This window comes from Canis lupus, chromosome 12 (genome assembly GCF_011100685.1).
Source record: "Canis lupus familiaris isolate Mischka breed German Shepherd chromosome 12, alternate assembly UU_Cfam_GSD_1.0, whole genome shotgun sequence".
NCBI classification, from domain to species: domain Eukaryota; kingdom Metazoa; phylum Chordata; class Mammalia; order Carnivora; family Canidae; genus Canis; species Canis lupus.
This window is the reverse complement of record NC_049233.1, coordinates 4199897-4226910: the sequence shown is the minus strand read 5'-3', so window position 1 is coordinate 4226910 and position 27014 is coordinate 4199897. Positions and strand designations below refer to the sequence as shown.

At 39.4% G+C, this 27014-nt stretch overlaps 1 protein-coding gene across 4 annotated transcripts in view; it reads right to left on the bottom strand.

The window, feature by feature from the left end:
* Nucleotides 1-25680, bottom strand: part of UHRF1BP1 (UHRF1 binding protein 1) — a 63989-nt gene extending 38309 nt beyond the window's left edge. For 2 of the 4 annotated variants that reach the window (XM_038553798.1, XM_038553800.1), the window contains exons 1-4: nt 25530-25680; nt 3738-3900; nt 3599-3637; nt 2768-2859 (exon numbers count right to left, since the gene is read on the bottom strand). In XM_038553798.1, coding sequence (XP_038409726.1) covers nt 2768-2859; nt 3599-3637; nt 3738-3900; nt 25530-25573 — 338 coding nt within the window. In that variant the 5' untranslated portion in view covers nt 25574-25680. Of the gene's footprint in view, nt 1-2767; nt 2860-3598; nt 3638-3737; nt 3901-22219; nt 22362-25529 lie in introns of those variants that run through there. The other 2 variants (XM_038553799.1, XM_038553801.1) reach the window with 2 other exon arrangements.
* Between the last annotated feature and the right edge of the window lie 1334 nt (nt 25681-27014).

Below are 27014 nucleotides of genomic sequence, written 5' to 3'. Positions count from 1 at the left end.
TGCAAAAAGAATGTAAAATAGTAAACCACTCTAGAAAAGTTTGATTGTTTCTTAAAAAGCTAAATCTTGGGACGCCTGGGTGGCTCAGTGGTTGAGCATCTGCCTTTGGCTCAGGTTCTGATCCCAGAGTCCCAGGACTGAATCCCACACTGGGCTCCTTGCAGGGAGCCTGCTTCTCCCTCTGCCTGTGTCCCTGCCTCTTTCTGTGTGTCTCTCATGAATAAATAAATAAAATCTTAAAAAAAAAAAAAAGTTAAATCTTACCTACCATACCACCTGACCATTCCATTCCTAGGAATTTACCCAAAAGAAAAGCACATGACCACACAAAAACTTGTATATGAATGTTCATAGCAGCATTACTCACAATAGCCAAAAACTGTAAATAAAATGTCCATTAACAAGTGGATAAACAGTGATCTACCTACACAATGGAATATATTAATCAATAATAAAAGGAATGACACTCAGTAACATGGGTGAATCTCAAAGTAATTATGCTGAGTAAAAGAAGTCAGACAAAAACCAGTACATTCTATACGGTTCCATTTATATAAAATTATAGAAATTGTAAACTATAGTCACAGAAAGCCATGTTTGGGGATAGGAGAGGGTGTGAAAGGAAAGAGAAGGAATACAAAGGAGAATAGCAATATGTTTAAGGATTAATGGATATGTTCATTGTCTTCATTATGTTGATGATTTCATGGTGTATATACATATGCCAAAACTTATCAAATTGTATACTTTATATGTGTAGTCTATTTTGTATTGATTATACTTTACTAAAGCTATCCAAAAAAACCACATAAATTCAAAATGATAAGCCTCCTTCATACCCCCCACACACACCCATAAAAAATCTCCTTGGAGATTATTAGGATGTCAATTATAATTCTTACATTTGATAAATAAAAGTAAAAAATTCAGCAATTATCCTAACATTCTCATACAAACTGTACTTCAGGGTAATCAAATAGTTGGTGAAAGAAAGTTTCTTATAAAAAAATCACAGCTGGGGGATCCCTGGGTGGTGCAGCGGTTTGGCGCCTGCCTTTGGTCCAGGGCGCAATCCTGGAGACCCCGGATCGAATCCCACGTCGGGCTCCCGGTGCATGGAGCCTGCTTCTCCCTCTGCCTGTGTCTCTGCCTCTCTCTCTCTCTCTCTCTCTATGTGACTATCATAAATAAATAAAATTAAAAAAAAAAATCACAGCTGGGATGCCTGGGTGGCTCAGCGGTTCAGAGTTTGCCTTTGGCTCAGGTCATGATCCTGGGGTCCAGGAATTGAGTCCTGCATCAGGCTCTGCAGGGAGCCTGCTTCTCCCTCTGCCTATGTCTCTGCCTTCTCTCTCTGTCTCCATAAACAAAATTTTTAAAGAAAATAAAAAAATAAAAAATCATAGCTAATAAATGCAATAGAAAGAAAAGAATTATAAAATCCCTGTTTTGCACCCTACAGTGAAATAACAGATCTAGACAAATATCATCAACAGTCCTTACATCATGAGGTGAAAGGCAGATGAGGAACTTATCACAATGTACAAATCAGGCCATCACCATCTGAATCCACTGATTAATCTTAACCAAAGGAACATTTTGTGCCTCCTGATATGTTACCATAGGAAATACATGGTACAATTTCTAAAGTATTCTTACCAAGAAAACAAAAAGCATGCATTGAAATCAAGCCTTTAAATCCTACTACCAGGGATCCCTGGGTGGCGCAGCGGTTTGGCGCCTGCCTTTGGCCCAGGGCGTGATCCTGGAGACCCGGGATCGAATCCCACGTCGGGCTCCCGGTGCATGGAGCCTGCTTCTCCCTCTGCCTATGTCTCTGCCTCTCTTTCTCTCTCTCTCTGTGTGACTATCATAAATAAATAAAAATTTAAAAAAATAAAAATAAAAAATAAATCCTACTACCAGGTTAAATGAGAAACATTTAAAATATCACCTTGACACAATCAATTGAAATACAAAATGTGGGAAATTCTTTAGAAAAAACTACCTAGGGATCCCTGGGTGGTGCAGCGGTTTAGCGCCTGCCTTTGTCCCAGGGCGCGATCCTGGAGACCCGGGATCGAATCCCACGTCGGGCTTCTGGTGCGTGGAGCCTGCTTCTCCCTCTGCCTGTGTCTCTGCCTCTCTCTCTCTCTCTGATGTGACTATCATAAATAAATAAAAATTAAAAAATATATATAAAAAAAAAAAGAAAAAACTACCTAATTTCTACAAAGAATAAATGGTATATTAAAGAGTAAGGGTGGGGGATGGTTTACAATTAAAGAGCTTTGAAAGGCATATCCCCAAATGTAATATATGGAGCTCTTTGGATCCACACTGCACTGGAAAAAATATTTGAGAGACAATTCAGGAAACCTGAATATGAAATAAATATTAACAAATTCCTAGTAATTTTATTGATTGTGATAATAGTATTGTGTTTTTTCTTCCTTTCTTTACAATCCCTGTCTACTAAGATATAGTATCCAGAAGTATTTACAGATGGAATCATGTACTACCTGGGATTTGCTTTCAAATACACACATGTGTATGCACACAAACCCAGTGTTAGGGAAAAGGTGAAAACAGAATGGCAAAATGTTGATAATTGAAGTCAGATCTTGGGTGCATGGTGGTCGATTACACTATTCCCTCTACTTTTAGTGTATGTTGGAAAATTCCTGTAAGGAAAGTTTTTATTTTTCACTGAAAGTTGATATGAACAGTTAACATGTTGGAAATAATAGGGACCTAAGCAACTAACCTCTGTCCTGAAGCAAGAGCAATGGGAGACTGTCCATTCGGGGGCCGAGGCTCCTCACATGTCTTCATTTCCACCTCCACCTTATCCAGACACTGAAATAAAAGCCATAGAGAGCTAAGCAACTCCACAAAACCCCACACAGCACACACTGCATCTATTCATCCCTATGCTCTAATTCCTAGTAGAGTGCTGTGACCACAGTGGGCAAACAATAAATGTTTGTTGAATGAATGAACAAACTGAAATGCAAGGAGAGGCCTCATCTTCCCTCTTCTATGTCCATTAGCAGCAGAACTCCAGGACAAGCACGGGATTAGCTCACAGCAGAAACATAAATCCAAGTTACAGAGGTATTACTATCCCTGGGGATCCTAATCTTTGGATAAAGATATGCACTGATCTGTTCTTTTTTTTTTTTTTCCACATTACAGTGTACATTTATTGCATGCTATTTTTCTTTTCTTGAAGGGCTTTCAGCTGATCATCACTCAATAGTCAACATGAAGTAAATTTCTAATTTTTTCTCTGTCAGGATTCCAAAGAAAATCTAAAAGAACCTGGACAGCAAAATTTGTTATAAAAAACAAAGGCAAAACAACCAACTCAGGACTCCTGGGTATTGTGTCTCGGTGCTACTATACATCACAGTAATTTCAGAATAAGCCCAGACAGTGGTCACTCTGTCTCAGAGGGAAGCTCACAAGCAAGACAGCAATCACCACTCCCAAAAGGGCTAACCTATCAGGACTCTTCCCCATCCTTTCTCAGATCTATTAAAACCCCATCCCAGCCATTCCCATTTGATTACTTGCAATCAAGAAAGGTCATTACCAAGCAAATGGGGTGTGTCTTCAACTTTGTCCACTGGATCTGAAAGAGGAAAGCAAGACTCAGGGCTGTGGGAGCTGCCCCTCCAGAAAGCATGCCTGCTGGCCAAGGACAGCAACAGCACTCTGACCCCCATTCTCACCCGGATAGAGGCCCTGTTGCAGTAGACCCGAGTAATGGCTAACCAGGTGGGCAGCTCCAGCACATTCTGCAGAACCTCTTCATCCAGCTCCAGGTTGGTCAGCTGACCCTCTCCTTTCAAGGTGCTCAAATTGATTTTGTCTGGGGAAAGATTCTTGGTGAACCTGAAAAGAGTAAAGATAAGAAGCTATTATTTCCATGGAAATCCACTAAATGGTCATTATAGCCAATAACACTTTTCAATTTGGAAAAAAGAGAAAATTAAAGAAGTGCTGATTAATAACCACACTGTCTCTATGTCAGATAAGATGTTAGGTCAGACATATTATTATTATTATTGTTATTTCCTTCTAGCAACCCTTCCTTTATTCTTAAGTATTCAGGGAAGCCATATCAGCTCACAAATTCAGGTGAGGCATCCTTCAGAAGTATTAAGTCTTAAAAATAATAATTTTTGAAAATGTAAAATTAGTTTTGAAGACTGTATGTCCCTTCCTCCCCTCCCCAAAAATTATGATAAGACCCTACCTCCCTGCTTCAATTGGGAATCATGGTAGGGTGAGTCACTGTCAGAGATGAGAATAAGGACCCTTTAATATGCAGGAGAGAGGGGTGCCTGGATGGCTCAGTTGGTGAAGTGTCTGCCTTCAGTTCAGGGCATGATCCCAAGGTTCTGGGATCAAGCCCCATGTTGGACTCTCTGCTCATCGGGGAACCTGCTTCTCCTCCCTCTGCACCCCCCTTATGCCCCCACTTGTGCTCTCTGTTCTCTCTCAAACAAATATTTTTAATAATAATAATAATATGCAGAAGATAAAAGGCTGGGAATCACTAAGACAATTTACTTTTCTTTATAATAAAAACCATTTTTAAGAAAAGAAAGTAACAGGGACTTTTTCAAGTACATTCCTCTAAAAAAAATAAAAGGAACATATTTTGAATGAAACATAAGCACAGTCAATAGTAAGTTATGCCACATATTAGCACTGACATTCTCAAAATGATACTATATAAGCACCATGTATCTAATTTCTACATTGTGCTCTATGCAAAATCTATTTACAGCTCCATATAAAATATGTGTCATTTTTCAAGCCTTGAAAAAAAAAAGTATGAGATTGTGTTATATTTCAACCTAACCTTGCCAGTATATAGGGCACTGTGTCTCAAACTATGGTCCTGTGATCACATAAGCAGAATCACTTTGGTGTATGTTTGTATTAACATGCAGATTATTGGACCACACTCCAGAAACGCTGAATCACAATGGGGAAGGGAGTAAGGGATCTGCAATTTTTATTTATTTATTCATTTATTCATTTATTCATTTATTTGGGACCTGCATTTTAAACAAACTCAGGGTGATTCTTCTGTTTTCTCAAGTTTGAAAATGGTTTTAGTTTTCAGTTAACCAGCTAAGGTGATTCAAGGAAGGGAAAATGAGATGGAAAAGAGATGCACAAATCAATTCTTCAAGAGCAGAGAAGTTTTCAACTTCTATTCTTATTATGGCTTGGTGTTTAAGAGCACAGGCTTTAGAGTTAGACTTGGGCTCAAAACCTGGCTCTCTCACTGACTAATTGCTGTGACTTTAGGCAAACTGTAAAGCCAACTTCACAGGACTGCGGGGATTAACAGAGCTAACTAACATATAAATATTTGGCATTTGTTAAGTGCTCAATAAATAAATCATAATCATTATTATTTCTGGATTCCACTGCTCTCTGCCTTTAGACAAGGATTAAATTATTATCTTTTTCAAAAAGGTTTAGGAGGAAAAAAAAAAAAAAGGTTTAGGAGGCTTATATTATTATCCTGGGACTCAAGATGTCAAGAGACAACCCCTCAGCTATCTTTCTATCACAACATATGATCCCTTATTCTCAAGTATGCCTATTTCTATCCTTTCCACCCAGGTGTCTACAAATTGATATCTAGACAAGGTTAAAACTAAATTAATTTTCCCCAGAAAGCCTTTCTTTCCATTATATCCCACTCTGGCTCCAATAACAGATTTTCATCTCTTGTCTCTCTAGTACTACGGGGTCACAAGAGAACTGAGGACAGGGAACAAAATTATCAATGAAGGTAGTCAAAATCAAGTGCGTAAAGGCAAGGCCAACCAACTAAAAACAAAGGCCTACAGTTGGTAACCAGCAGAGTTATATGAATGTCATAATCATGTCATCTGGCAAATGACAGCACTGACTGCTTCAGGGTAGTTCTGTGGGGGAGAGAACACTGTGCCCACTCTATTCTGATAGAAACCAGGTGAACTGATCTTGGAAATAAGTGCAACTGTATGAACAGCAACCAGCCAGGATCACAGACTAATCTCAGTGAGGACTGCTCACCAGCATCTTGACATCCTGCTCTTCAACAGCGTTTACACGGAGGAACTAGAAAAGCACAAAACCCAGAAGAACCTGTCTTCCTACCCCAAAGTGTGATGAGGCCCCAGATGAAAAGTGATCATTCATATTTCCAGGTAAGGCACAGAAGAATAACCAAGTAAGAGGATAAATTTCCTTTTATTATATAATTTTGGCTATCAGAATAAAGAATCTCTCTAGAGATTACATGCAGGTTTGCTGGACTATAATGGCTATTCTCTCCAACAGTAATAATGATATATAATTTGCTTTTTCATATATCAATTTACTTTTAGTATTCAACAAAAGGTGGATATCATGTTATTCTCTTCTCAAAAAAGGCAATAAGAATTTCTCAACTGATTTTGACTGGATTTTACAGTAATAACAAAGAACAGGTGAAAAGGTAATCCGGGGCCTGTTGTGGAGGATTGTGGAGGTTTGTTCAAACAAGGAAACCAGATTGGAGATCTGATCTGAAACCACTTTATTTAGCACCTGTGTTCCTGATTATGAATGGTATCACTGATTCCAGGGTTGCTGAAAAGGCTAATGGAAGCTTGCTATTTATTCCATTTCAAGTATGTCACGAAACATTTTTCTAGCCATCTGTTGCTGTTACAGAGCATTGAAACTAAGATGAAATCAAGCTGGAGAAACAGATTTTGATCAGGTTTCATTTCTGCCAGGGGACTGCAATCTGCCAAAGAGACAACAGAGAAAGACTCTCAGACATCTTTGTGAAAATGTACCACAATGTTAGGAAGTGAGAATTCTTAGATTTTTGGATTTGCAGAATTTCAGAGTAGAAGGAATCTTAAATAATCATTTAGTCCAAATCTACAATTTGCAAATGGCCAGAAAGTTAAATGACTTGTCCAGCTAGCCCGTGGAAAACCTGCAACTAAGTAAATGGCAGAAATGAGATCTTACCCAGCATTCATTCAATTCTTCCACTACCCTGTACCCTGTAATTCAGTACTTTTATTGTTAGTAATACAGTCAGTAAGTTGCAATAAGCAGTCTGCTTCAGGCTCCATAGAAATTGAACCCCCACAAAAACAAAAATGACTGCAAGCACACTTTGCTTCCTTTACTACTTTTTCCCCTAAGGTGATCACAGCTCAGGCCTTGGTTTCTAAACTTTCTACCCAAAGCCATATCAAGTATTTTCACTGCTCAGCCACACCACAGGCATACCTTTTAGCAAAAAAAATAACACATCAAGCTATTGATTTAAACATAGGACCCCCAAATCATCTAAACAAAACATCTCAATCACTAAAGTAGCTATCAGTTTTTCCATTCTGGATGTGATGGAAAGTAAAGTATAAACCTCATTTTGCCTCTTTTCCCAAGATTATTTTGGCCATTCTAGGTCCTTTTCATTTCCACATAAATTGTTTAATCAGGGGATCCCTGGGTGGCGCAGCGGTTTGGCGCCTGCCTTTGGCCCAGGGCGCGATCCTGGAGATCCGGGATCGAATCCCACGTCAGGCTCCCGGTGCATGGAGCCTGCTTCTCCCTCTGCCTGTGTCTCTGCCTCTCTCTCTCTCACTGTGTGCCTATCATGAATAAATAAAAATTAAAAAAAAATTGTTTAATCAGACTGCGACTTTATAAGGGGGGGGAAGCACTTGATGAAATTCTGATTAGGATTGAATAGCTCAGTTTGTGGGGAGATCTGACATACTAACAAAACTGAGTCAGCCTATTCTTGAACACAGTATACAATCAAAGTAAGCATATTTATTTGGGTCTTTTTTAACTTCTCTAGGCAATGTTTTATAGTTCTCAGTATACATCTTTTCTTCAATTTATCTGTATATCTATCTATGTAGTAAAGGAATATTTAAAAGGAAACTTTAAAAACTTTTTCTAAATGTTTAGTGCTAGAAGACAGAAATCAAAGTGATATTTTCATATTGACCTTTTTTTTAAGATTTTATTTTTAAGTAATCTCTACACCCAACATGGGGCTCAAACTTACAACCCTCAGATCAAGAGTCATATGCTCCATTGACTGAGCCAGCCAGGTGCCCCTACATTGACTTCGTATCCTACAAACTTACTAAAAATTCCGTTATTATCTCTAGTGGTTGTTTTGTAGGTTCCTTTGGATTTTCTACGTAAAAAATTTTATCTGTGAAGAGTTTTACTTCTTCATTTCCAATCTTTTTGAAACTTGATATAAATTGATCTTGTATGTCGCAACCTTGCTAACATATCAGTTCTAGTAACTTTAAGAAGCCGCAAGATTTCTATATAGACATTCATGTTGTTGTCTGCAACATCTCTGTCAAGCTTCTGTTACCAAGGTTATGATGGACACATGTTAAACAAGATAGGAAGTGTTTCCCTTCTCTATTTCCCTAAGGAATTCGTGTTAAATGAATCTTATTTCTTACTTAAATGTTCTGGTAAGTTATTTTTTTCAAATCATTATGTACATTTCATCTAAGTTGTTCAATTTTTTTGACAAAAGATATTCATAATATCCCTCAATACCTTTTAACATCTGTAAGATCTATCTATATCCTCTCTTTCATTCCTGGTAGTATTTATGACTTTTTTTCTTGATCAGTTTCACTAAAGGTTAATTTTGATATTCAAAAAAAAACCTTTTGTCTTTATTAATTTTCTCTATTTTTGTCCTATTTTTTTTTTCCTATTTTCAATTTCAGTGATTTCTACTCTTTTTCCTTTATTCTACTTACTTGGGTTTATTTTGCTCATCTTTTTCCAACATTCTTTTTTTTTTTTTTTTTAAGATTTACTTATTTATTCATGACACAGAAAGAGGCAGAGATATAGGCAGAGGGAGATGCAGGCTCCCTGCAGGGAGCCTAATGTGGGACTCGATCCCGAGACCCTGGGATCATGACCTGAACCAAAGGCCGATGCTCAAACACTGAGCCACCCAGGGATCCCTTTTTCTATCATCTTAAGTTGGAAAGTTCAACCACTGATTTTTAAATTTTTCCCTAATAGAAGTGTTTAAAGCTACTCACTTTACTTCATCCCACAGGTTTTAATATGTTGAATTTTTATTGCCAACTAGCTAGAAATATTTTCTAATTTCTTTTATAATGTTTTTCTTTGATCATCAGTTATTTAGAAATGTTATTTTAAATATTCCAAATTTGGGGGTGCCTGGGTGGCTCAGTCAGTTAAGTGTCTGCCTTCAGCTCAGGTTGTGATCCCTGGGTCCTTGAGCCCCAAGCTGCACTCCCTGTTCAGTGTAGAGCCTGCTTCCCCCTCTCGCTGCCCCTCACTTGTGCTCTCTCTCAAATAGGTAAATAAAAACTTTAAAAATAAATAAATATTCCAAATTTGCAGCCCTTTCCAGTTATCTTATTGGTATTGATTTTTAATTAAATTCCATACTTCAGTTAGGGAATACACTATGTAACTTCTCAATATTTTGAAATGTGTTGAGACATATTTTATAGTTTAATGTATTGTCTATTTTGGTGAACATTCCCTGTACACTTGAAAAAGAACATATATTTATTCTTCAGTTGTTATGTGCAGTGTTCTATAAATGTCAATTAGGCAAGGCAATGCATGTTATTCAGATCTTCTACATCTTTTTTTAATAAACATTTTTTGTTTTGTCTTAAAGATTTTATTTATTTGAGAGAGAATAAGACAGAGAGCACAAGCAGGGGAGAGGGAAGAGGAGGAGAGAGAAAAGCAGCTTCACCACTGAGCAGAGCCCCACAAGGCTTGATCCTAGGACACTGGGATTATGACCTAAGCCAAAGGCAGATGCCTAAGCAACTGAGCCCCCCAGGCACCCCAGATCTTCTGTATCTTTATTGATATTTTTCAAGTTGTTCTATCAACTACCGAGAGAAGAGTATTAAAAACACCCAACTGTAATTGTGGCTTTGCCCTTTTCTGCTTTTAATTGTTTAATTTTGTTTCGTGTGTTATTTTTTTAACTGTTCTTTCTTAAAGATTTTATTCATTTTAGAAAGAGAGAGAGAGAGCACATGTGCAAGTGTGAGCAGGGAGTAGGGACAGAGGGAGAGGAGAGAGAATTTTAAGCAGACCCTCTCCATGAGCATAGTGCCGGATGCAGGGCTTGATCTCATGACCCTGAGACCATGACCTGAGCTGAAATCAAGAGTCAGACACTTAAACAACTGAGCCATCTAGGTGCTCCTTGTTTCATATGTATTGAAACTTTTATTAAGCTCATATACATTAATGACTGTGTTTCTAATGAAATGATCCTTTTACTGTGAAATGTTTATCTCTAGTAGTAAACTTTGTCTTGAAGTCTACTTTGTCTGATGATAATATAGCCACTCCAGCATTCTTGTGCTTACTGTTCACATGGTGGTGTACCTTTTTTCATCCTCTCACTTTCAACCTGTTTATCTTTCATCCAGTCTGACAACCTATGCCATTAAATTGGAGTGGTCAATTCACTTACACTTAATGTAATTCTTTTTACTGGCTGGATTTTGGTTTATCATTCATTCTGTTTCATTTGATTTTTTCCCCTCTATTCCTCCTTTGCTGCCTTCTTTTTAGGTTAACCTAATTATTTTTAGCATTTCATCGTAATTATTTTACATACTTTTTAGCTATACATCTTTATACATGTGTGTGAGAGAGACGGAGAGACTGCTCTAGGGATACAATATGCAAACTTAACTTATCACAATCTACTCACAGTTAATATTGTAATACTTCACATAAAAATGTAAGAACCTTTGCAACAAAATAGTTCTTTATTTCCCTTCAACTTTTGGACTATAACTGTCATATATATTACAGTAGTCCCCCTTTATCCACAAGGGCTACATCTCAAAACCTCCAGTGGATGCCTGAAATTGCAGGCATGTTGTAATTAATGCCTGAAATATACTAAATCCTATATATACTGGGGTTTTTTTCATACAGAACTATTATAAAGTTTAATTTATAAATTAGGCAAAGAGATTAACAATAATAAAATAGAACTATATACACTGTAATAAAAGTTATGTGAATGTGTTCTCTCTCTCAAAATATCTTACTGTACTCACTCTTCTTGTGATGATGTAAAATGATAAAATGGCTATGGGATGAGTTGAAGTAAGGTGACTGACATAGGTACTATGACACGTGTCAGGCTACTACTGTCCTTTTGATATGTCAGGAGGATAATCTGCTTCTAGACTGCAGTTGACCACAGAAAACTGAAACCATGGAAAGCAAAACTGTGGATAACGGGGACTACTGTACATATGTTACAGACCCACAAAATAGTGTTAGACCTAAGTCTTGACTTTTAAAGAAACTGAGAATAAAAAATATACATATAGTCTTTTACACCTACATTTCCAGCATTCTTCACTTTCCTAAAGATCCAAACTTCCCTCTGGTATCAATTCTCTTCAAAATGAAGAACTTTCTTCATTATCTCTTGTACTGCTAGGATTCTCTCAGTTTTCATATGTCTAAAAATGCCTTTACTTCCCATTTTTAAAAATCATTTAAGCTGGATATGGAATTCTAGGTTGAAAGCTTCTTTCAGCATTTTAAAGATATCATTCCATTGTCTTCTTGCCTCCGTTGTTATCAATGAGAAGTGAGCCATTAATTTAGAACACTGTTCTCCTTTATGTGATAAATCATTTTCCTTTGGCTGCTCCTAAGTTTTTCTCTTTTAGTTTTTAGCAACATGACTATGATGTGCCTGGAGTAGTCTTCATTGCATCCATCCTGCTTAGGGTTGACTGAGCTTCTTGGATTCTATAAATGTTTTTCACCAAACTTGGAACTTTTAGCTCTTATTTCTTAGTAACAGCTCTACTGAAATTCACATGCTATATACACATTTAAAATGTACAATTCAATGGCTTTTAGTATACTCACAGAGATGTGCAACCATAAGCTTAATCTATTTTAGAATGTTCTCATTACCCTCTTCCAAAAAAAAAAAAAAAACTACCCTTCAGCTATCATCCCCATTTTCCCTATTTCCCCTAATCTGGTAACCATTATTCTATTTTCTGTCTCTATATATTTTCTAATATAAATAGAATTACATAATATGTGGTCTCTTGTGACTAGCTTCTTTCATTTAGCACATTTTTAAGGTTCATCCATGTTGTAACAGGAATCAGCACTTCTTTCTTTTTTATGGTAAAAAATATTCCATTGTATGGATAGTCCACATTTTGTTTATCCATTCATCAGCTGATGGCCATATGGGTTGTTTCCACTTTGGGGATATTATGAATAACGATGCTATGAACGTGCAAGTACAAGTCCTTGTGTGGACATATGCTTTTATTTCTTTGGGGTATATATGTAGGAGTGAATTGCTGGGTAAAATGGTAACTCCATTTTACTTTTTGAGGACCTGCCCTGCTGTTTTCCTAAGTGGCCACACCAGGTTATAGCCCTATCAGCAGTGTTTGAGAGTTCCAGTTGCTCCACATCCTCACCAACATTTGTTATTATTTCTCTCTATCTTCACCAACACTATTATATTATCTTTTTTATCAGTCATCCTTGTAGCCATTTTAATTTTGATCTGCATTTCCTTGATGGCTGATAATGTTGAGTGTCTTTTCATATATTTGTGGCTATTTATGCATATTCTTTAAAGAAATGTCTATTCAGATCCTTTGCTCATTTTTAAATCTTTTTATTGCTTAGTTGTCAGCCATTGTTTCTTCAAATATTTTTGTCTTGTTTTAGTTATCTACTACAGCATAACAAATCACTCCAAACCTAGCTCCATATAACAGTAAGCATTTTATTAAGTTCACAGGCTTTATGCATTAGAAATTCATCCAAGGAACAACTGAGATAGCTTTACTCTGATTCATGAATTCTGGGGCCTCATCTGGGACACCAACGAATGACTGGCAGCTGGGATCACCTAGTGGCTTCCTCACTCACATTGTTGGTTCCTGGGCTGAAACGTCTTAAAAGCCAGGGCTATTAACTGGAGCACTTACATAAGGTTGCTCTGTGTAGCATGGATGTCATTTCCAACTAGATTCTATTGGCCAAGAGAGGAACATGTAGGATAGTAGCTACTGTTGCAGCCATCTTTGGAAAATACAGTCTGCCAGATGTCTTCTCTTTTACCACTAGGACTCCAATTATGTATATATTAATAATGCCCCACAGTCATTGTGGCTGTTTTCGTTTTTTAATCTTTTTTTCTCTTCAGAGTGGATAATTCCTGCTACTCTGTTTTCAAGTCCACCAACTCTTTCTTTAGCTATCTCCAATCTGCTGTTAAGCACATCTAATAAATTTTTCATTTCAGATATTATACTTTCAAGTTCTAGATTTTACATTTGGTTCTTTTTATAGTTCCCACTTCTCTGCTGAGATTCTCCACCTGTTCATTTATTAATACCAAGTTTAATGTTCTTGTCTGAAAATTCCAATATGAGTCACCTTGGAGTCAATTTCTATTGACAGCCATTCTCAACAATGAGTCGTATTTTCCTTCATTGCACATCTAGTCATTTATTATTGTATACTGAACATTATTAGGATTCCAAATTCTGTCTATCAGCCTCTGAAGAATGAATTTTATTCTACTGGGAAATTAACTTGGCTAGATTCATACTCCAAACTCTGTCTCCCCCACAAGGGGCAACAGCTAAATCTCAACTCAATTCATTCACCTTTCCAACTACCCCTTTTCTAGGCTCCATGAAGCCTTTCCCCATGCATGCCAAGGATTTCGACAGAATTTAAAAGCAGATTTTAGGACTCCCTTTTCTGTTGTTCCCTCCTTTCTGAGAATTCTCCCCTCATTCTCCAGTCCCTCTTTTAGTCCTAAACTCAATCCTCCAACTCCCCAAACTATAAAACTATAGACTTTTGCTTGAGTTCTAGCCACCACCCACCATGACAAACTGGGGAGTATCCTCAGGCAAAAGAATTGTACAAATGAGAAGCATGCCAGTACAATTCCCATCTTTCAAGTTTCCTATCAATTTCTGCCTGATTTGGTCACTTTCCAATGTCTTCAACTAGTTATTTTTTTACATACTGTCCAGAGTTCATAACTTTTATCTGAGAAAGAGCTAGATCAATATAAGATATACCTATATTACTAGGAGAACCCTTTCCACTAAATCTCAGTGGTATTATATCCCAAGAGGCAACCATGATGTGAGTTACCAAAAAATACATATGACTAGATGTGCACAAATGTACCATCTCAAAACAGTATGACAGACAGTAATAGAGAAATCACCGTCTTGATCTGCTGGTGAAGTGTTTACCATAAAAAAATTGAAACAATATATAAAGGTATAAAGGAAAAGATGAATTTCCAATACATGGAAGTAATTATATATCTAGATAGATATATAAAATAGAATTATTCCATACATACTCTTTTAAAACTTGTGTTTATTTTCAATAAACAATATATCTTGGGCATTTTATACTGTCAAATTTTTAAGTACTTTTTAATAATTGACAAAAATAATTGGAAAGTTATTTACAAGCAACTCCTCTGTATGGAATATCATAATTTATTTAATAAAGTCCCTACTGATTGCTCTTTTACATTAATTTCACTAAATAGCCTTCTAGGTTTTGCTCACTTGTTTGGTTCCTTCTGTAGGATGAATTCATAAAAGTAAAATTGTACATTTTACATTTTAACATATATTGCCAAATTTCTCCCTATAAGTATGATACTGATTTACACTCTCTACACTGTAACCAATTATACAAATTTCCCCACATCCACAGTAGTTATGTAGCCAATGACTTGAAGCACTGCCATTTACCCTAACTTCCCATTCCAATACTAGGCCAGTTGACGTTCTGGAGACTGTGAAGCGCGCTTTCCTTAATGCTCAACAGTAACCTGATGAACATTCTAATTCCCTTCCATAAGCCTGGAATCTTGCTAAAACTTAGCCTATTTAGCTGAAGTCCTAATACTCTGGTTTGAGCCAGTCTTTTTTTTTTTTTTTTTTTTTAAGATTTTATTTTTTTCAAAGTAATCTTTATGCTCAACATGGGACTCGAATTCACAACCCCAAAATCAAGAGTCACATGCTACACAACTGTACCAGCCATGTGTCTCAAGCCAGTCTTCTTCTGGAACTGAATACTTGGGCACCTGGGTGGCTCACTCAATTAAGTGTCTGCCTTCGGCTCAAGTCATGATCTCAGGGTCCTGGGATCAAGACCCATATCAGGCTCCCTGCTCAGTGGGGAGTCTGCTTCTCCCTCTGTCTCTCCCTCTGCCCCTTTTGTGCTCTCTTTCAAATAAAGTCTTAAAAAAAAAAAAGAAACTGTAGTTGTTAATGCTCAGAAAAGGACCGTTCTAACAGATATTGTTGGTTATTCAATACTGAATGTTAACATATTTCTTCATGGCATAGCGTCAATTATTTAGGGAAGTATGGCATATAAATTATCTGAGCTTTGGAAATTGCTCAAGGAGGAAACTGAGGAAAAAAGATTGCATACACAAGGCTGTCTTTAATTTTTGAGCAGAACTGGCCCTAACATAGCTTATTTAAGAGGCAGAGACTGCTCTGGGGCATCTAGGTGGCTCAGCTGGTTATGTATCTGACTCTTAATTTCAGATCAGGTCTTGATCTCAGGGTTGTGAGTTCAAGCCCCACACTGGGATTGAAACTGGGCATGGAGCCTACTTTTAAAAAGTGGAGGGGGGAGGGACCGGGGGGGTGCAAAGACTCCTCAAAATGAGCCATCTTTCACATCCAATGGTGAAAGAAAAGCCCTGGCAAACCTTTGAGTAGTTTCCCCTGCAGAGATCATTCAATGAACAAATACCTAAGATAGTAGCACATTCACTCACTTAAATAAATAGGTACAAATCATATAAGTAGCTGTGGAGGAAACAAAGAGCTTAAAATAAAAATGAAGGTCTCTAACTCCAAGAAGGACGATGTGTTCTTCAAAAGCTAGAACTGTTTCATTTAGATCTGTGTCTGGCACAAAGTCTAGGATAAGAATGCTTAATCAATGTTTATTGATAATACAGAGCAAATAAATGATAATTGTCGAACAGATGGAATGAACTAAAGGGCATATCCAACAATCCATCCACATTCTTTCACACACTGTAAACCAACTATAATACTCTGATAAACCAGACGTGTTAAACCAGGTTTAAGAATTGTCATATGTGGGATCCCTGGGTGGCGCAGCGGTTTGGCGCCTGCCTTTGGCCCAGGGCGCGATCCTGGAGACCCGGGATCGAATCCCACATCAGGCTCCCGGTGCATGGAGCCTGCTTCTCCCTCTGCCTATGTCTCTGCCTCTCTCTCTCTCTCTCTGTGACTATCATAAATAAATAAAAATTTAAAAAAATTTAAAAAATGATTTAAAAAAAAAGAATTGTCATATGTAAAAAAAAATAAAAAATAAAAAGAATTGTCATATGTAAACACGGAAATAAATTTATCTGTGAAGCTGAAGTAGAAGGCATACCCTTCCTGTTGGAGACAATTAGAAAGTGCAAGGTTTTTAAGGAGAGAGAGAGATTAGTATATTCTAAAAGCTCTGTCTAGAAGCTTTTATAATAAAAAAATAAACAGGAAAATGAAAAAGAAGGATGATATTTCTCTGAGAACAAAAACTATTTTTAAAATAGTAGCTAACAGGAGACAGAACATAAAGACTCCTAACTCTGGAAAACGAACTAGGGGTGGTGGAAGGGGAGGAGGGCGGGGGGTGGGGGAGAATGGGTGACAGGCACTGAGGGGGGCACTTGACGGGATGAGCACTGGGTGTTATTCTGTATGTTGGCAAATTGAACACCAATAAAAAATAAATGTATTATTTAAAAAAAATAAATAAAATAAAATAAAATAAAATAAAATAAAATAGTAGCTAACATTTAATGGTTGCTTACTTTATTCCAAACATGATCCTAATAAGTACTTTAATATACATTTTTAATTAATTTACTTCTCTCAATGACCCTATGATATAAAAGACAACTATTATCTCCATTTTATAGAGGAGAGAACTGAAGCATAGAAATGTTAAATAACTTATCCAAGATCATAGCAAGCCAGGATTCAAAATCAAGTAGCATGACTCAAGAACTTGCAGCCTTAACTACACTATACCATCTCTCTTTTTCCTCCATTTCTCTCACTTTTAACAAAGTGAACAGAATCACAGAGTTTTGGAGAAGTTTCAGTTGCCTAAGACCCAGATCAATGGGAATAGAGAACAAGCTGAGCCATATCTAGATGCCTATACATAGTTTACAGGCATCTATGATTCAGCCTCTATCTTTCCAATATTATCTCTAGCTATGTTCCACCCTCAAATCCTACATACAAGTGACACAGAACCATATGTAGTCTCTTAAAGATCCCCTAGTGTTTCTCAACTCTGTACCATTACTCATGTAACTCCCTCTGCCTGGCATCACCTTTCAGCCCCTGACTACCTGTGCCCCCCCACCAGGCTCCACAGGTACTTCTTAATGCCTTACTGGGCTGTTTACAGGTCTATTACTTTAGGCAGCGGAGTCCCTGAAAGGGAATCTTTTCTCATTTGTTTTCGAGTTGTTAGTGCTCTTACCATAAAATTAAGGTGGTCAGTAAAGTTTCCTGATAGAATCAATGAATAAATGGTCTCAGAAACAGAGTCCCCAAAGGCAGCCCAGAGTATGGGGCTATTTGGGGGAAGGCTAGACTCCCTTTGAGAATGGCTGACACACCAACTGCAGCTGACCATCCAACTATCTTGCAGCAAATCTTCCTCAAAGAGACTGAGGAAACTCTCCTGTGGGCTCAGAGAACTAAGGAGCCACAGCCAACTCCACCTGAAAGGAAGGGAGACAACGAGGACTCTGCTGAGGTTCAGGAAAAGGGTATCTCATAATACACTGCCATCCATGCCTGTAACTTCCCATCAATCTAGTAAGACATAATTCTCAAATGAAATGTATTCCTGAACTGCAGACCCTTCTTTCATAGACTTCAAAGAGAGAGAAAGAAAGAAGTAAATAAAGAGAAATAGAAAATAAAAACAGATTTCTCTTAGAAAAGGGAAATACATGTTTTCAGGTCTGCCTGAGAAAGCACTAAACCAGAGGGCTGGAAACACTCAGCTTGAATGAAATTAGCCAACTCTTATCTGGATTTTCTATATATTGGAATTCTCCAACTTTCAAAGGGCTCATACATGCCACAAATGGCTGCCCAGCCCCCTGCTCCATCCCAAATAGAATGGTTCCAATTAGAAACCATTTTTGGAAAACTAAAAGCAAACTGGGAACTTCCAGAGCATCTGTGGATTTAAAAGCTATGAAAGTAACTGTAACTTAAGAAAGCTGACCCTGTGGGACATATTCTGAATTAGAATTGGTCTAATTAGAGTAGCATTCCTGCTCCAAAAATACTATCTCCATATCCCCTGCTGACTTAGCTGAAATCATATAACCTAAAGAACTGGGAATTTTGGTGTAAAAGTGAGGAGGGCTAAGGGAAGAATTGGGGTGATGGGGTCCATGAGGAGGGCTTTAAGAGGTAGGAAAGAGACATCAAGGGAAGAGAGAGTATATCAAGAGCAAACTTCAAGTGTTGCAAAATTTAGTGTAAATTGGTGTTTCTCAACCCTAACAGATTCAATTCCACGAGCGGTGCTGCCCAGAGTAACAATATTTTCTAAAATAATGACAAACATTTGGTAAAGTTCAAAACAATTTTCCCTCATGGTAGCTGCTGTCTAGAACATTCACTATAGTTTAAAGCTTACAATATTGTGTGTTTATTACAACAGAATTAGATTCTAGGTTTACATAAACGGGTAATTCACCTATACATCAAACAAATATTCAAAATTCAAAAATGACAAAGGACAATGCTTCTTTGTGTGAGATTATTCAGCAAACTGGATATCAGCATCTCAAGCCTGCTGACTAAATGCTGGTCACACCCCTTAATCACAAGCATAAAAACTCCTTGCTGAGATAAAATGATCTCAATAATCTAAAAGATCTTACTCCAAGAAATGGGAGAGAAAAAACGTTTTTCTTCCTCTCCTTCACCTCCACCCTTCCTTCAAATGTTTCCCTAACAACCAAGACCCAGAACTCCATCTACTGAGCTGATATTATAGTTAACCCATTATGGGTTTTGCGGACTAACTTGAAACCTAGTCAACATTTAATACACTATTTCTACTGGAATACACACTCCAAATACCAAGTTTAGAATCTGAGAACATACTACATCCATAAGTAAGAGACTTAAACATACTGACTTCTCACCATCAATGTTCTATGGCAAAAAGGTACAAACAACCTATCTTTTACCTAAATTCTAATGTGTATTACTTTACACCTAAGTTTTCCCCTTTACTATAGATACTGATTGACTCTACTGGAGTATGGGGCTCCCATAAATACTGGAAAATGTTCTTCATGAAGTCCTAGTTTTTTCTGCTACATTGATGTGCCTCTCAATCAATTTTTCAAAGCAGGTAATTTCATTCTTTGTGCACCACACATTAAGCTGTTGTGTGTCAGATACATATACAAGCACTGCTTTGAATCTGTATTGCTTTTAAATGCTACCTTTTAAGATGTGAGACAACATCTTACAATAGACCCTAGAAAGGTGTAAAGATTGTAATACAAAAGCTATGAAATTCAAATTTTAGTTTCTTTAGTTTCTTTAGTAAAGATAAAAAAAATTTATGCAAATGGGGTGCCCAGCTTACAGAACTGAGTGTAACTATTTCATATCCAGGATAGTCTGCAGACCAAATATTTAACAAAAACCCAAATGCCTGAAGAATAGCACCCCCTTTTTCTTAATGTACATGACAGCTATTTTGACAGGGAACTAAGCCTCAGATCCATTCCAAGTAAGAAATGTTATGGGCTAGGGGTGCCTGTGTGGCGCAGTTGGTTAAATGCCCAACTTTTGGTTTTGGTTCAGGTGGTGATGTCATAGGTAGTGATCTCATGGGTTGTGAAATCAAGCCCCAGATCAGGCTCTGCACTCAGCATGGAGTCTGCTTGAGTTTTCTCTCCCTCTGCTCTTCTCCCCACCCCGTGAATGCTCTCTCTTTCCTCTCTGAAATGAATAAGTAAATCTCAAAAAAAAAAAAAAAAATGTTATGGGTTTGTAGTTATAAATTACCCTAATTATTTTTATTGAACCTGCTTAATTTGAACATTGCTCCAAAAAGATCTTGTTTTCAGTGTTCCGACATTTGCTTGTGACTAAAATTTACAAATAAATCAGAATTTTAAAACTAAACAGAGGCAAAAACAAAGTGGCCATCTGGTTTACTGCTGAAGTAAATAAATTTTCAAAACACATCCACCAGAATGGCTAAAATGAAACAGATGAAAAATACCAAGTGTTGGCAAGGATGAAGAGTAAGCAGAACTCTCAAACACTTTCAGTGGAAGAGCAAATTAGTATAGCCACTTTGGAAAACTGTTTAATAGTATCTATTAGGGATCCCTGGGTGGCACAGCGGTTTGGCGCCTGCCTTTGGCCCAGGGCGCGATCCTGGGGACCCGGGATCGAGTCCCACGTCAGGCTCCCGGTGCATGGAGCCTGCTTCTCCCTCTGCCTGTGTCTCTGCCTCTCTCTCTCTCTCTCTGTGACTATCATGAATAAATAAAAATAAAATCTTTAAAAAAAAATAGTATCTATTAAAATGTAACATATACATATCCTATAATCCAGAAATTCCACTCCTATGTATATTCCCAACAGATACGTGTATACTTGTTCATCAAAGAATATATACTAGAATGTTCCTAGCAGCACTATTCATGAGAGCCCTAAACTGGGAAACTAACCAAATGTCCATCAGTAGTACATTATATAAATAAATTGAGGTATATTCACATAATAGAATGCCATACAGCAATAAAAACGCAGGATCTACAACTTAATTCAACAATAGGGATTGATCTCACAAAAATAATGTTGGGCTAAAGAAGCCAGACATAGAAGCATACATACGATATGATTCCACTTATATGAAGTACAAAAACAGACAAAACTAATATGTGTTGTTAGAACTCAGGACAGTGGTCATCCCTCAGTAAAGATAATGACAGAAGAAGACACAAGAAGGCTTCATAGCTGCTGGCAATATCGTTTCTTCACATGGATGCTGGTGGCAAGAGTATATTCAGTAGATGAGAAGCAAACAGCAGCAGAGTCATAAAGAGAATTGAAGTGTTTATATATGAATCTCAGTTCCACCACTTAATAGTTATGATTTGGGGCAAGTTGCTTAACCTCTCTGTGCTTCATTTCTTCAACTATAAAGTAGGACTAGTAACTACCTCATAAGATTAGTCTGAGAGTTACATCATCATAAGACATGTAAAGTGCTTATTTGCAGTTGGTTATTATTATTTGCTAAGAAAAAAAAAGCTTTATTCTGAAGCAACACAAAAAAATGCAGAAGGGAAACAAAAACATATATGATTTGACCATCACTAGGAAATGAACAAAATAATTATTTAGGAAATGAAGGTGATAATAAATAAAGTCTAGTACAAAGAGGCATGACCTAGAAGTTGAGACTACTCCTGCAAATCTTTCCCTACACAGACCCGGGGCTAGCAGTCAGCCTCTCTGAGCCTGTAGCTCCCCTCTGTTCACTGGCAGCTGGCCATGAAGATCTCTTCAGGATGAAAAATAATAATGAAGGGAGGCACTGATCAGGAACTAAGAGGGCTGAGCTCACAGCAGGCTCTCTTATCCTCCAAGAGGACTCTGAAATATTGTATGCTTCTGGATTTCACCAAATACTTATGTCTTTAAAATATCTATCATGTCTATCAGCTGTGTTTCTGTCACTTAGAGTCACATTTCCTGCTGCTATTTAAATAATCAAGACTTCTGGTAGGTTTCTAAAAAAGCCAGTCAGGTAGGTTACTGTCAATAACACCATGGCAGTGTCCCTAACTTCTCTAGTCATGTTATAATAGCTACTCTTTATTAAACCCTACTTACATGCTACTTATATGCTATAAAGTATTATAATAAATACTTTATCCCTAATTCTCAAAAAACTTTGCTAGCTACGTAACATTCTTCCTTATTCTCATCTTTCATGGATAAGAAAACTAAGGCTCAGAAAGGCTGACCTGTTCATTAAGTGGCAGAGCTGGAGGGTGAATCAGGCTTCTCTGGCTCCAGAGTCCACACTCTTCCCATGAGCCTTAGTCCCTTGACTTACTTGACAATCAATCACATTTCTTCTTACGAAAGGTCATTAGTTAAGGTAAGCTAAAACAAGAATAATCCAACTTAGTGAAAAATCAATTTTGGCTATTTTTTAAATGATTACTTTGGTTTCTAAGCAAAGGTCTCTTCCTGGGTCTATTTAAAAGAATACTGTGCATTGCAGCTACTTGTACTACACAGTAGTCATCCAAACGATAGGTTAAAGCCCTTAAAAGATGTTTATATTTCTTCCCTGCTGAATCCCCGGTGCCCAGATCAGGGCCTGGGCCTAGTGCAGGAACTTAAAGAAAATATCTTGAAGACCACCTCCCTCCAATCTTGTTTACCAGAATACTACTAACGAAGATGCATTCCAACAAAACATTAGTAATGTCCGAAACTTCATGACCAAAATTAAACACGAGAGTCACTGGGATATCCTTCCTGCTGTTAAAACACTCTCCTCCAGGTCAAGTGGCACTATCATCATCAAGTAATTATTAAACACCTACAAATGTTTATTTAACATAGTAACTCCATATACCTTCTCTTCTCTTTCCCCATGAGATTTGGCAAGCCAAGGAAGCTATAATTCCGCCCCAGGTGGGCCAGCCTCTGTAGGTATCATAGAGACCATACAGAGATACAAATGTCATACATGATTAGGCCATTTTTCCAGGATAAACAAATAGAAAGGCCCAAAGAGTTTGACCGTCCATCTTCCAGGTCCATGTCCTACCACCTTTTCCCGGAGCCCTGATGCTGCAGCCCAAAATAACCTTCTCTTCCTCTTCCTCCTCAGTCAACCACACAACACTGAGGAAACCAGAAATTTCTCCCAAAGAAATCATATTAAAATTTTCCCTTAAAAACTCTATACTCATAGCGAATGCAGAGAATACATGTGCACTAAAGGGGAAAACATACCAGAATTAGAAACCTACGTTCTAGGGGTGCCTGGCTTAGTCGGTGGAAAGAGCAATTCGATCTCAGGTCTATGATTTCGAACCCTGGATTGGGTATAGAGATTACTTAAAAATAATAAAATCTTTAAAACAAAAAGAAAGAAAGAAAAAAAAAAAAAGCTAGGTTCTTTTTCACTACCTTACCTTCCATTGCAACTTGGGCAAGTTGTTTATCCTTTTTAGGCTTTAGTTTCTTCAGACATAAAATGAGGGAGTGGAACTAGTCGGGGGTTCTTCACCTAGTTCCAGGATGCCTTGCAGGATTCAGGCATGTAATGTTGAAGTTCAAAACTCTCCCCCAGAATTTACATAAAAAACTACCTATTTGCATATGTGGATTTTTCTGGAGAAGTCTATGGCTTATATCAAACTGTCAAACAAGTGGTAGCCCCAAAAATAACTATAGCTCCTGTTTTATTGGGCACTTTCTATGTGCTAGGCACTGTGCTAAGTCTTTACATATATTTATTCATGTAACCCTCAAAATAACACTTTGAGGGGCACCTGGGTGGCTCAGTGGGTTAAGTAAGTGCTTGCCTTCTACTCAGGTCATGATCCTGGGGTCCTGGGATCGAGCCTGAGCTGGGCTCCCTGTTCAGCAGGAAGTCTGCTTCTCCCTCTCTCTCTAGCCCTCCCCCTACTCATGTTCTATCTTTCTCAAATAAATAAATAAAAAATCTTTAAAAAAATAATAACCCTGTGAGTTAGATTATTATTATCCTCATTTTACAATTGAAGAAAGTAAACCAGAAAGAGTCTGGACTCTAAAACACAACGCTATGTTAGCTTAGATCATCTCTAAATCCTAAAATGCTCTGACTCTATTCAAATGAACAGTTTTCCTTTAAATTTTCTATACAATTTCACAATCACTAGTCCTACTTTTAAATCTTTCTACAACCAAATTCATGGAACACCCAGATGAATGCTACCTAAGAAAGAATTTATTAGATAGTCAATCAGAGTAAAGGGTCTGAAGGCACCTTCTGGCTCCAGCCTCCAATTCGCTTTTACTTTTATAGGATGGTGATTAACCAACAGGTGTATCTGAATCTAATTACTAATTAAAGTCTAAAATCAAAGCAACAGTAAATAAGCCAGAGTGTCAGCCAAAAAAGGGATGCAGTGGCAGCAAAAGTGTCTCACATATCACTCACGGAGGCAATGAGAACACCAGGAAGGCAGATTAGTGCAAGGCCCCTGTGTCCCCTGTTGACTGGCTCCAATCCCCTATTCCTACCTCAGGGAAAGCAGCGTGGACAAGGCTAGAATCACCCTCCCCTTGAGATACAAGGCTGGCTAAAAGTATTAAGGCATCTCCAACACCTGCCTGGAATAAAGAGTGGAAACGAAATGGAAGGCTTGCTTCCAATTTTTGTGGACACGGTTCTGACAACCTGCAAAATCGCACAGGAGTCAGCAGTCACCCAGGCACACCTGAAAACGGTTTTGACCGACAAAACTACTGAGAGACATAACACAGCTTAATAAATGGCTGCAGAGAAGTGGACTTGGTTAATTCTTTTCACAGGCTGTCAAAAATCCTCCACATCTTAAAGGGAAGGTTGTTGAAACTTTATGCCCAACTCTCATGACCTTTCTCCATTTAGTCTGTGTAACGAGAAGAGAAGCAAAGGAGAGAGAAAAGAGATCAGGGAACGGCCCTGGGTGTAAGGATCGTATCCACTTCAGGGGTGAAGCAACAGGGTCGGCCAAACCAAGAAGTGGAGGAGCTGGAGCTCCTCGGAGGCAGAGCACCAGTGCTGGAGTTGGAAATCCGAGCAGAAAATGGGTTATTTAGAAGGGGCCGGAGCATGAAGAGTCTGGTGCGGAGCTGGTACCAGGAAGGAGAGGAAGCAGCGGAGGGGGTGGTGGGGCGGGCAAAGAGGCGGGCAGAGGGGCCGGCGACGCGGAGAGGAAACGAGGGGGCGCGCAGCCGGGGGAGACCTCACCTCCCCGGGGCCCGTCTGGGCGTCTAGGAGGCGCGCGGCGAGGAGGGGGTGACCCAGCGCGGGAGGCGTCGGGAGGCTGCGGGAGTGGAGGGAAAGCCCGGCACCCCCGCCCCGCAAGGGCAGAGGCGCCCAGCACCGCAGGGCCGGGGCGAAGAGGGGCAGAGCGGCGCGGCGGCCGGCGGGGGGCGGGGGGCGGGGGGCGGTCCAGCTCGAGTCCCGGCTCGGGCCGGCAGGAGGGCGGACGGGGGGGGGGCGGGGCGGCGAGGGTGAGGACGGGGCCCGGGACGGCGGGGGGCCGGCGCTGGCGCTCTCACCGGGACAGGTGCTTCAGGATCTGCTTCTTAATGATCCCGGCCATGCCGGAGCCGCGGCCGCGTGGAGGGCAGGCCGGCAGCCGTGGCCTCCTCAGTCGGGAAGGGGCGGCCCGTCACCTCGCCGCGGCGCGGGGACCAGATGGCGCCGCCGCCGCCGCCGCCGCCGCCATGGTGCCCCCCCGCCCCTGCCCCGGCGCCGGGAGCTCCGCCGCGAGCCCAACCCCCGCGCGGCGCCGCGGCCGCCAGCCCGGAGCGACGCGGAGATGGCGCGCAGCCCGCCCGGCTCGCAGCGGCCCGAGGCGCGCGCGGCGACAAGGGCGCGCGCACGCGGCGAGGGGCGGGGCGGGCGGAGGGTGGGGGCGGGGCGGGGCGGGGCGGGGCGGGCGGAGGGCGGGGGCGGCTCCGGGCTGGCTCCCTGCGCTGCGTGCGCGGTCCGCCTCTCTCTCCACCCACCGAGACCAGAAAGTCTTCCCCTCTGAAGTGTGTCAGGTTCCGGCAGGTGCTTTGAAGCGTATGGGAAAGGCTGCATGTTTGTAATTTTTTGCAGGAATTCTCTAGACAATTGCGCAGTGCCCCGTCCATTTCTCATTCATTTCCTTCGCACGTTCATCATTGCTTGCTGAGCACCGACTAACTCTACTCCGGGAATCGGGCTGAGGAGTGACAAGTGGTCTCAAGAACCTCCCCGGCCCTTACAACCACCTCGGTCTGCTGCTCTGTGCGAAAGAGCTGGGGAGGGAGCACCTCACCATCTTCTCTCTGCCCCTCTTAGCCTCCGCCAGGCGAACCAATAGGCAAATGTTTACTCAATACATAAGGAACTGAACCTAGGAAAAATAGTTGAAAAACTCTGCCCAAGGCCACAACTACTTAGTGAAACTCAGGGTGAGGACTCAAGGATTCTTCCTCTGGATCCAGAGTTACGTCCATTCTATGTCGTTCATACACTTTCAAGTGTAATCCGTATGCTGGGGACACCTGTAAAACCTGTCAAAAGGTGAAAAGGTGGCAGCTTTCTGGACTTGAATCTTATGACAAAAACCTGAGTAAAATACTGAGATATGCTTATCGGAAATCTGGCCACCTATTCATTTTTGTGACTAGGTAATATATGCACATAATACAATGTTACCTGATTCCAGAGGCAGTTCAAGCATGGTCAACTATATAAATGTTAAATTTTTTAAACAATCTACAAACTTCGTGCATTCCTATGTGTATCTTATGGAAAGTTCAATTTTCCCTACAAGTTATCCCCAAATTGCTTTTTTAAACAATTTATTTAATGAGAGACACAGAGGCAGAGACAGAGTCAGGAGAATTACTTAGAGTATACTCTAACCTATAGTTTGAATGTGTTTATCTTTCCCTGCAATACTAAGACTGCAAAGCATACAAAAATAAGAGGAATTTGGGCCCAATCCGTACATTTTTTAAACTTAAAACACTTTATTTTGAGATGATTGTATATTAACTCTTAGTTGT